The 11,703-nt window shown below is 51.0% G+C and overlaps 1 protein-coding gene across 6 annotated transcripts in view; it reads right to left on the bottom strand.

The window, feature by feature from the left end:
• Positions 1 to 7,382: 7,382 nt before the first annotated feature.
• PRMT8 (protein arginine methyltransferase 8) overlaps positions 7,383 to 11,703 on the bottom strand; it is a 115,239-nt gene continuing 110,918 nt past the window's right edge. For 4 of the 6 annotated variants that reach the window (XM_019661013.1, XM_019661011.1, XM_019661012.1 and 1 more), the window contains 2 exons: positions 10,415 to 10,536; positions 7,383 to 9,215 (listed from right to left, as the gene is read on the bottom strand). In XM_019661013.1, the coding sequence (XP_019516558.1) occupies positions 9,132 to 9,215; positions 10,415 to 10,536 (206 nt within the window). In that variant the 3' untranslated portion in view covers positions 7,383 to 9,131. The remainder of the gene's footprint in view (positions 9,216 to 10,414; positions 10,537 to 11,703) is intronic. The other 2 variants (XM_019661015.1, XM_019661009.1) reach the window with 2 other exon arrangements.

Here is an 11,703-nt window from a genome sequence, read left to right as displayed (position 1 = left end):
TGGTCCTCAGTCAAGATACCAGACACCACCGGAAGCCTCCCTCCTCTATTGCCAGGTGTGAGCCCACACTGAACTCTGCACCACTCAGCGTGTGACCCAGGTTTTGAGTCATGTTTAATGACCTCAGGTCACGCCAAGTGCTGGCCCTGCTCTGACCTCCCACTGTGTCTCTAATGCAGGCATCTCCAAGGCCACCTTCAGAACTGTTTCCAAGCAACAGAGGATCATGCTTTTCCTCTTTGGCCCCGTAAAGCAAGCTCTCTGGCCATCTGTGGGCAGAGAATCTACTTGGAGCTGCTTTTCCCATCGTCCCTGGCAAAGCCCAGAGTCATCGGCACATTCTTTTCTGGGCCTCTCAGTTCAGAATAGGGAGCTACCATTTATAAGCCGCCGCTGTGCACTGCGTACCCCTGGGTGTGTTACCAGGCCATCTCATGCTATCTCATCTAACACTCACAGCAACCCTGGGAGAAAGGTGTTATCATCATCCCCATTGAACAGGGGAAGAAGTCACACGGGAACAGGGAGCTCCAGGAACTCACTGCAGGTTTCAGAGCCATTGGCTGGGGGAGCCAGGCTTTGTCCCCAGGTCTGTTTATCCCCAAGGCTGGCTGGAGTTCAAGGCATCCTCCATGACCGTAAAACTGAGCGGTGAGTCTGTGAAGCCTGTGTCTTTAGATTCAAACATGATGCTCTATCCAACTGAGCTAACCAACTGTGGCCAGAAAGCAATTGTCATAATATCAGAAACCCATTAGGACCCACGGAGCCTCTGAAAGATGCTTCAAGAATAAGTCTGTGAGCTGAAAGTGGTGCCGAGCATTATGCTGCCCTGGAAACAGCTGTCTGGGGCTGGAAAACAACACAACAAGCCAGAAACACAGATTCAGCCTTGCACAGACCCTACCAACCACCTTCTACCTCCCAGACAAAAACATCCTCTGAGCTGAGAGGAAGCTGTTCTTGTGGGAAGAACAGTATGACACGACACCAGAAAGAATAACGCAAATGATCTCAGAGTTGCACAAATTGCCTCTTTGCAGACTCCCAATTGGTGAATGAGGCAATCCTACAATGAAGAAATCTGTATTCAAGTCATTTTCCGTAACAGCAGCCCAAGGAAGCCTGCATCTTCATCCTCTACTGTGGCTTCTAGAGGTTCTGTAGCTTTTATATTTATCTCTTCTGTGGCAGATTTTCTGGAGTAGGCAATGGGCTAAATCTACTGCCATTTTCCAGGGAAACAACTGCCAAATTGAGCTCATTAGATTGTGAGCATGTGTGGCATGCAAATCTCGTCCTGTCACTTTCCTCACTGAAACCCAACGGTGTCGTCTCACTGCCCAGGAAAAAGCCTCCTTGACACAGTGCACATGGCTCTTGACCGTGGGCCCTGGCTGCATCTTGAGGCTTCCTTCTCACTGCTCTTCCCGGGCCCTCACCTTTTCCTGTTCTCTGCTCTTCTTGAATTTCAGGTGTGCCACACTCTCCAGATTCCTCTGGGCTCAACCTTGGCACATGCATCGCTCCATCCCTGGCCCCTCCCCTCCTCTTCTACTTTTTCAAGTTTCTGTTCAAAGTTATATCTTCAGAGAGGTCCTCTTGATCTCCTAACAATCTCTTACTCCCTCAACCTCTGTACTTTCTCTTTCATAATATTTATCACTCTTGTTTAGGATCTGCTGATTCCAGGAGGGCAGGCTGGCAGCTGTTTTGTTCACTACTGTATTCCCAGTGCCTAGCATAGTGTCTGCTACATGGGAGGGACCTGAGAAACATTAAGGAATGGAGGAAGTTGGGAGACACAACATTTAGCTCTCTTGCTTCCAACAGGGACAAAAACTAGAGGCGTTGTGCTGAAGAGGAGATAGCACCTCATACTTAACCTGAAAGCCACTCCCAGCCTCCAGGTAACAGGCAGTGAGTATATCCCTCTCCTGCCCCCAAATAGAACTTCCACGTTTCGTGGTCACATGCTATTCCTAGACCATGTAGCTGTGTGTGCAGCACGATATTTTCACATCTTTAGGTTTTGCTCCTTCCTTCCTGTATGCATGTTCTCTTGGGAGGCTCAGTCCCTGCCCTAGAACAGAGCAGCGTCCCTGTTGCCCTGTAATTCTAATGCCTTTTGACTCACAATGCCATAGTGGCACATGTCTCTGTCACATTAATGATAATTTATGACAGCAGGGAGTTGGCTGGTTATTTCTTATTAAAAATGTAGCAGGCAACTCTCAAGCATCTATGTGGCTGTCACTGCAGTCAAGGTGGGGTTCTCAGCCTGGTCCCCACCTCATCCCTCTTGCCTGTCCCTAGAATGTGCTTTCGAGCTGTTAACTCTGTCCATCAAAGAGACTAGGTGCACTGAGTACACAAACTCAACATGTTATTGATTGAAACCAAATACAACAAGAGGAAAAATTCTCCTGGGAAAGGCAGCATGTGTTGGATTCTAAAATAAAGTGAGCACTTAGGATCACTACTTCTCTTCTCCACAGGACGTGCCAATGGCACTAGACCTAGACACTAGGCTCAGTCTCAAGGCACCAGGAAGTCCTTGTGATTACAAATGCAAGTCAACAGAGCCAGGAGGCAGGCCCTGCCCAGACTGCCCCAGGTGAGGCTGTGGCATCTCAATAATTGAAGCTCTTCTATTGTAGTTGTAATGAAAGGTCACAGTGTATCGATGTGGGCTAGTCCTTGCCTGCCTGAGAGTGGGAGATGGACTTTACGAGCTCTGCAAGCCACTTAAGAAGGCTTTAAAGAGCTAATAAATAAGAGCCATGAAACAGGCCACTTTAGTGACCAGGCAGAAAGAGTTAATAAAAGTGAGCCTGAGCGGGACTACCCAAGCCTGCATCCCCTCCCCAGGGACCTACCAGACTCAACCCCTAGAGAGAAATTTTTCTGTAGAAACATCCTTAGAAAAAAGAAGATAAGGCCCCAACCTTATTTGTTGGGGCTAGTTTTTGACGCCTGTGCAGACTGCTGGAGCCTGCCTTCAGCTTGAACACCTCACTGTAATACAATTAGAATGAAATGAACATTATGACTTGGCCCCACCCCCACAATGGGTTTTTCTATATACATTATGGATAAGAGCATGTGCAGAGAAAAACTGGTTATATAACATACACATATCAATCAAATGACCTTGGTCTATATGTCAGATGGATGTCAAATCTCCTGCTATAGGAAATTTACCTACCCTTTCCTATATAAGAAAAAGTTAACCTGAAGTTGGGTGCAATTGTCCACTAGAGACTCTGTCCCCGGCAGCCTCTCTGCGGGCGCCTTTCTTCTTAATAAACTTTCTAACTTCTATTCCTTTTGAGTCATGTGAATTCTTTCACATTCTGCAAATGACCAGGGGTATCCACAGACAAAACATTTAGCCCAGGGCTTTTTGCAAACTCTCTATGAGTGTGTCACCTACAGTGCTGCCCCCAAACTCTGGACCAAAGCCTGTGGCTCTGGGGGCCGGCCAGCTGCTGACCAAGTCTGTACTGGCAGCTCTGATGCCCTCCAGGAACTTCAGGGGCCCACAGGCCTCAGGCACTGGCATCTAGGTGTGCTTCTCAATAACGGAGTTAGAATACAAGGCACGAATAGTACTAAAATGGCAATTGTAAATGGAATTCCCATTGTACTTGACAGTTTCCACACCTGTTTGCATGCTTTTCATTTCATCCGAGTTATTTCCTTTCGAGGCTCATGGATGTGTAGTGACTTGCCCAAAGTCACATAGTCAGTAAGTGGCAGTGAGGGACTTTGACTCGTCCTTTGGCTCCAAACCTCATGTCATGTGGCAGAGTTGTCCAGTGACAGACTGCCTTCAAAAGTGGGGACAGCAGGGGCCTGGGTCTGGTGAGCCAGCGTCCAGGGCACTTTCCTCTGCCCAGTTTTCTCCGGCTGCCCTTGAGGCTGAGGTGTTAGCTACGGTCTAGCTGTTGGGAAAGGGACTTTTCACTTCTGCAGTGAGAAATGACCTATTGCTCAGATAAAAAGGTGTCTGAGGCCTCCCTCTCTGAAAATGACAGGCTGGGCCCTCCTGTGGAATTCGCAGGTAGTAGGGAAATTCAGGCACACTCTCCTTCTGTCTTGTAGGCTTGAGACTGAGAGACGCTCAGGAAGCAACATGCCTCCCCACCTACCCTGACCCAGCTTGTGCCGCTGAGCGAGGTGAAGACTGTGGATGGCTCAGTGGGTGGGACAGGTAGAGGGGTTGGCAGGGAGGATGGCCGAAGGGCTGCGTTTCTCAGTACTGAGGCAAGAGCAGGCAAGGCATGCCCAAAGACTCACAACCAGACAGTGCGTGCAGGGGGGGCTGGGGCGGTGCCTGCTGACTCTGCTCTATTTCAATGCCCAGCTCAGAGCCTGGAGTCCATTAATAAATGTTTGTTGGCTGAACTTTTGATCACTGAACATGTTGTGTCTGAGCCTTAGCTAAATATGGGCCAATTGCTTCCAACAGGCTGGGACAGGGCAGCCTGGGAGGCCCCAGATGTGGAGGCAGGCACATCGCCTACGGTCAGACAGATGGGAGGAGAGGGCCCATTCTCAGGACGTCAGGCTTATTCTGGCAGTCACAAGACCACAGGCCCAGGGCTTGGACACAGTAGTGGCAGCCTGAGGGTGTAAGGCAAGCTAAGGTGCCTCCCAGGTGGGCAGCACTTAGTAACCAGGTGCGCAGGGAGGTATGATTCAAGACTCCAGGGAGGTAGCAGGGATCCAGAAAAACCTGTCTGTAGGAGGAAGGCTCCAGAAACCAGGCTGGGGAGCCTCTGTGTAGTAGAGAGGGGGGTTTGCAAGAATAAGACAAAGCTCGCATACTACGTGGACTTGGGACGTAAAGCAGGAGATCAAGGCAGGGCAGATGCCCAGTGATCAGAGCTGGCCATGGCGCCGGGCACAGACTCCTGGCCCTGACTGCCCAAGACACAGGAAGTGGCAGAAATATCTGGCTTAATTTCATCCCATTACTGAGACCTGGAGCCAGGCTGGGCCTAGAGATGGGGTGCCAGGTGTGGAGCCAAGAGGAGAGGAAGGCTGCAGAGACAGGGCACCAGGTAGGGCCTGGCAAAGGGGAGATGGCCTTCATGAGGTGGCTTTTACAGGAGAAAAGAAAATGTCAGCATCTCCCGAGGGACACAGACAGAGGGGAGACAGGAGCCCCGTGTTCCTAGAGTCACTCCTGGGTACGTTCCACAGGAGCATGCTGGTCGCCTGTCACCCTGTCACCTCCCACCTGTACCCCCACTCTGCTCAGGGAAAGACGCGGGCAGAAAGAGGGAGGCCCCTGCACAGTTTGTGGCCTAGTAGAGAAGAGAGACCATGTCTGCAATGGAGCTCAGAGCAAGCCCAGAGTGACCCAGGTACAAACAAGCCCTAAGAAGTTCACAAAAGAGGCACCACGGCTGCAGGTCTGAGGAAAGGGGGGCTGGGAATGGAAGGGAGCCATTCCCCAGAGAGGGAGAAGAGTGATAGGGGAGAAAGTCACTAATGCGATTTGCACAGTCCCCCTCCCTCCCCCCAAAAAAAGGCAGAATCCGGGGAAAAAACAGGTTTCATAAGTGAAGTCATTCTTATAGCATATCTATTGTCATGCCGAAACCTCATACACTGACTACCATGCTCACAGCAGATATTGCTTATTTTCCACTGAATCAGAGAGAAATTGCAGTTCCTGCTGGAGCCTTCCCAGAGGCAGGAGGGAGGGGCTGTGGTGGAATTGCTCCTTCACGCCTCCCAGGTTCCCATCCTGCAGCCCAGGAGCAGAGAGGGGATGGTGTGGCGGGGGCAGAAGACGGGGGCCAGGGCAGGCCCGGGGTTGACCCTCCTCTCTTCTGAAGGCCCAAAAGACTGCTGGGCCTTTGCTCAGCCACCTCCCACCCCCCAGGGGTGTCAGGGATGCCTGCAGGCCCCAAAGGGGAGCTTCGTCCTGGTTGGCTCCTGGCAGGGTAGGATTTTGCCCCATTGACCCTGGATGGAATTCAGCACAAAGCTGGATGGGCTCACTGACTGAGGACAGGCAGAACCCAGAGCTGAATTTTAAAGGGGCCTCCTCAAGGAGCAAACAGCTCTTTCACTGCAGTGAAAACCCACGAATGAGTTCCCCTAGAATGCTCTCTGGGGATCACACCCCAATGTCCTTCCTTAACCCCTCCCTCTTCTAACACAGTCACTGTTGTCTCCTCTTAAGTTTCTTGATTGTTCTTGTCTAATACATGTGGACAAAAAGCATTACACGATTTTCACTGTATTTGTCTCCAGGTACAAAGAAAGAGAGGCCTCCTGGGCGGGAGGTGCTGAGGAAGCAGCATGAACAGCCGAGTGCACGCTGAGCAGGACTTTTGTTCTTGCCCAGGTCCACCATAGCTCCATTCCTCCTCCCAGGGCTCAGAGCCTCGGCTACAAGATGCGTGAGGAGCACCTTGCACTTAACTCCCAGGGCTTTGGGGAAGCCAGTGAGTAGGGAGATGCCAGAGAGTTTTGAAAGGGTGGGGACACTGTCGCTAAAGTCAGTTAGTTATTATCTTTGAGGGCACTGCTGTCCCCAGGACAACTATCCCCAGACAAGGCAAGGCCTCCTTTGTATGCTCCAGTCCTGGGCCCCGTCAGCCCCACCCTTTCCTCTAAATGGCCCCCCTGCCTTTCCAGCCCCTGGAATGTCTCTCCCAGGGAAGATGATGGCATGAATGAGACTGCCTCTCTCTGAAGCTGAAGAATAACCAAAAACCAAACCAAATCAAAACACTTCACCGGGCCTGGCAATGGATGTTGTATTTCTTTCTATACTACAGAGACTCCGTTTCCACTCTTGGACTGAGGCTAGAAGTTTCCCCCAGAGGTCTCTAATGGAAAACAAGGGCTCCACTTCTCTTGGGGCCTCTGAGTACTGTGGTGCAGTTTGTACACTGCACAAAAGCATCAGGCCAAAGGGCAAGTGAAATCCACTTTGCCTGCCATCTATATGCTCCTTGAGGAGGCCCCTTTTAAAATTAAGACAAAGGCCCTGTATCTGCCCACAGAACCTGTCCCCCTTTCTGAGTGATAACGGTTTCAGAGAGAATATTTTAGAGCTGAAGGGAGCAGGAAATAACATAAAGATGCAGGTGAGTAAAAATGTGGTTCTGAGCCAGGTGGAGGCACCCAGCCAAGACCCAAAGGCTGAAGAAAGTGCTTTAGGTGAAACTGCACAGGTCTGTGGGCAGGAGGGAAGGGACAAGGGAGAGTCCAAGACAGCACTGACCTCAGAGTGTTAGGCCCGGGAGGACTTCAGTGTCACCTACAAAAGTCGTTTTCAAAGATGTTTGGTTTTGGTCTTGGTTCCTTTTCATTTCTTTATTTTATTTTTACTAGTAAAATTCTTTTTCCAAAGAAAATAAAACCAGAGAAAGTAAATATTGTTCTTTTTGAATCTGGACAGAGAAGACCCAGAGCTCTGCCCACTCTGGCCCTGGCACTTCCCACAAGCCTCAGGGCACCCAGGACAACAGTATGAAAATCGTTCACTTGGTCCAGCTCCCTGTTTCTGTGGTGATGAGGCCGAGCCAGGAGCGCAGCAGGACCCGCCCAGCGCCCACAGTGCATTGAAGGCACAGTGGGCTAGACCTCCATGGCCCAGGCGCCCAGCCCCAGAGAGGCGGGCCCTCAGGCTACCTGGCCATTGAATCTTCAAGGCAGCTAGACCTGGGTCCCTGTTCACAGGTGAGGTCCCCTGTGAACCACTCCCAGCCACAGAAGTCTCTCATTTAGTTCTGCCCTCTCCGTGATTGGAGTGGAGTCCAAAATATTAGTGGTGGCAGGGCTGAAGAAGTTGGGGAGACTGGAGATTTACTATCCACACTGAGGAAGGGAACTGTGATGGGAAACTGGGGTGCCACCTCAAGGACTTCAAGTGTCTTTCACCTGGGCTCAGTGGAAAGGCCCAAAAGGCCTAGACAGGGAGTGTCGCTTCACTGGCCTTTCCTCAGACTCTGCCTAGTCTCTCAGCCACCGTCTCCTGCTTTTTCCTGGCCCTCCCAGCAGCATGCACACCCCAGATTCCTGCTCCTTACCTTGGCTTCCCTCCAGGCTACATGTGGCCTCCCGCTCCAGAGCACTCTCGGTTAGCTCATGTCGCCCTCCCCAGCTCCAGGGCCCTCTCCCCACCTCCTGAGAGTCTGCAGGGGAGGTGCCCTTGAGCCAGTCCTGACTTCCCAGCTGCTTCTACCCAGGACCTCACCTCCCCCGGAGCGTGGAGCAACCAATGTGTTGCTCCTTTGATTTTCTGTTCCGTTATGGCCTGTGATTTGTCCCCCGGCCCTCCCACTCCGGAGCACCAGGAATGCAGCTGTCCCATTGCTTCACTCTCATGTGCATTTATTGAGCGCCCACAGACGGTGTGGTACTACTACTCTCAGGGTTCAGAGCCACAGTCTAGTCAAAAGGAGACCAGAGCTAGTACAGAGAACGTTTCATAGCTGCTTAACATCTGGCAAGAGATGGGGAGGGGAGAACTAATCACAAAACAAATTCCTATTCGAAAGCAACAGAACCTCCTCTGAGAGTAGTATATATTCTACGCACACATACGCGCACGCACACACGCCCTGAATGAACACATGGGTGTACCCAGTGGTTGTATATGCATGCATATACAGTGTCGTGGGTAAATAAACGACTGTATATGCTGTCCGTGCACACGCACGCACACATCACCGCACAGACAGGAAACCTGGCTTATGCTATCAAAGACACTAGTCTCCAGGTTCTAGTGAAGCGCTCTGCCCTAGATGCCTGCAGCATGCAAAACTCGGCAGGTCTGGAGATTCACAGTAAAGGAGGACAATGGGTATACATGGGTACTGTCTGTCCTCAGGCCCAGCTGCAGCACTCGGTGAGCTCGCTCTTGCTCAGCAACAGCAAAGCCATTGTGAGGGGCTCGCAGAGCAGAGCTGAGGAGCCGGAGGCTCTCTGTCCAGTGGCAGGGCCCGCGGGAGCCCTGCTGAGTCCCTCAGTCTTCGAGGCAGAATTTAAAACTCTGGTTTTCGAGCGTGTAGTCCTGCAAACAGTATTCCTTGTTACAGTGCTGCAGATCGAGGTGAGAGTTTTTTTTCTCGCTTGCTCTCTGCAGCTTCCCACATGTGCTAACGCATTTTGTAGTCATTAGATACAGATGTTTCACACAGCTGTCCCTTAAAATCCAAGTCTACTGTGAAATCGAGGTCTCGCTGCAAAGAAGGAGCAAAGGGTCACCGCATTAGTGTGGTAGGAAGCCACGCACCACTCCCCTCCCCGCAGGCAGAGGGTTGGGCCTTCACTGGGTTCCTAAGGTTTGCTAGCTAAGGAGTTCCCACGAACAGCCCTCAGGAATCTATTCTTGTACCTCATTATCCTCAGAGGAAGTACTTTGATTCCTAACCCAAATCCTTCCTGTTATAATATAAAAATGTTCCCTCTGATTTCACCTTGGGAGAAAACAGAGTGGGGTGGTTGAGTCTTCTGTGGCATAACCCTCAAAGCATTCTATAGACGCTTAGCACACTGTTCCACACCTGGGGCAGCTCAGAAAGAATCAGTCTCCAACCCAGCAAGCCAGCGGAAGAAATAGAAACCAAACTTCCCTCCCTCTCTCTCTCTCTCTCTCTCTCTCTCTCTCTCTCTCTCTCTCTCTCTCTTTCTCTCTCTCTCTTTCACTGTCTCTCTTTGTCTCTCTGTCCACTCTGAAATTTATTAGTGTTGCTCCAACACCTTCTATTCAAATGCAGCCAGATTCTCTCCCATGGGCACACAATTTCCACTCAGTCCAGGAGGAATTACGTCAATCCTTCCTTCTTGTGATGATGTGACAGGATACAATGCCTACGTGATGAGGTGAAGTGAAGTGGACACACTGGACAAAAAGTGGATTCATATCCCGAGGAGGATGGAGCCAGACAGCTGGAGACTTCATCACGATGCAAGATGTGATGACAGAAAGGCCATGTGGTCTGTCTCCATCATGGTGAGAATGGTGGAGGAACAGACTTGAGGGATGGGGCCTCATGACCCAGTGCCAGACGTGGTCCAAGGTGAATGCTAATCGGATTGTGTTGCTCCTCTGCTTAAACCCTCAGAAACTCTTATTTCCTGGCTCAGCTTGTCCTAAATGAAGTGAAACCCTCCATAAAGAGCTACAAGTTGTGCTCAAGGCTGAGAGATTCCAGAGGGGCCTAGGAAACATCTAGTTCCTGAGTTTTAACGAGCCAAGGTTGGAGTCCTGCAGTTATACCTAGTCACATGCAAGCCTGGCTTCTTGCTGCCTTCCCCGGTAACTTTCCTGATTGTGCACAAGGCACTTGGGCACCTGGACGAGTGGGTCCTGGGACTAGCTCTGCAGTCCCCTCTCCTCTCAGACCCCGGCCCACGCAGAGGCTGCCTCAGCACTCACCACATTTTTGGCATTTGGCTTCATGGAGATGGTCCCGTAGAGCTCTTCCCCCCTCCGGACGGTGAGGTAATCTTCCAAGTAGAAGACGGTCTGCTTCCAGTGGGTGTAGGGGGCATCAGGGGCTGAGGGCCGAAGGACAGGGAGCAGGGGATACAGAAGAGTCAGAGGAGACATCTCCAGAAGGGTTGAGGCTGGGACTCTGCCTACAAGTCGCTGGGTTTCCTCTGGGACTCTCTGACCCCCACACAACACTCTTGTTGGGCCATGTGTCCAGCCCTTGCAGCCTGCCTCCAAGCCCCCACCCACCCAAACTCCCCCTCAGTCCTAGTGACCCCTCCTTGCATCAGATTCCCATCCCTCAGGACTGCGAATCTTAGCTGGCAATCAGGAGAGAACAAGTTGATGATACAAGTTCATACCAAGGAGTGGAGGATGAACCCCCTCTCACCAGCTAAGCTCTGTAACAAAAATGAATCCCAGAATGCTACTGTTTTTCATTAATTTGACAGAGTGAAGACTTTCAGACAGTGTGGGGGAGAGATTTAGAGTAGGCCATCCTGTCTCCCCTTAAATGACATCATTTATGCAAACTCCACAGCTAACCCAGTTTCCCCAGTAACACTGACAGCCCAGTCCTACAAATAGCTTTCCCTGCCTGCTTCTCTGCCCTAGAACCAAAATTAGTACCCTTGGCCCAGGCCTGCCGGGGGTGGGGGCGGGGGGTTCAGCTGTGCCTTCCTAACTGGATCCAACAAAGTGAGGGATGATTCTCTTTCCACAGCTCCAGTGCTGGTCTACAGCTCAAACCGCCGGCATGCTTGCACCTCCCCTGTCTTTCCATTAAATCCCACCCATTGCCTCTCAACACATTACAGATTCTACAGCTAAATGAGGGGTCTGTCTAATGGGCCATCTTCCTCAGCTGCAGCCGTCTTTGGAACACTCTCCCCTCCCTACTCATCAGATTCTTTCTTCCTCATCCTTCAAGGTCACTTCCTCTGAGAAGTTTGCCTGGCCACCCACCTGCATTAAGGGCATTCTGGGCTTCCGTTACCATGGTGTCTATCATGCCATAGCATAAATGCCTTTTTCCCCCCACTTCTTTGTGTCCTTCACAAGACTGCAATCTCCATGAGGGCAGGCCTGTTCATTGTTATATCCTCAGTGCTTACCACATACTTAGTACATCTATAAGTCTGAATAAATGAACGACTGATTTGGTAAAAACCCAAAGAGCAAACATTTCATGATGCTTCGATGTACCCATAGATGTTCAGTTACATTGGGGG

Source organism: Hipposideros armiger, unplaced genomic scaffold, assembly GCF_001890085.2.
Source record: "Hipposideros armiger isolate ML-2016 unplaced genomic scaffold, ASM189008v1 scaffold_332, whole genome shotgun sequence".
NCBI classification, from domain to species: Eukaryota; Metazoa; Chordata; class Mammalia; order Chiroptera; family Hipposideridae; genus Hipposideros; species Hipposideros armiger.
This window is presented reverse-complemented; position numbering and strand designations above follow the sequence as displayed.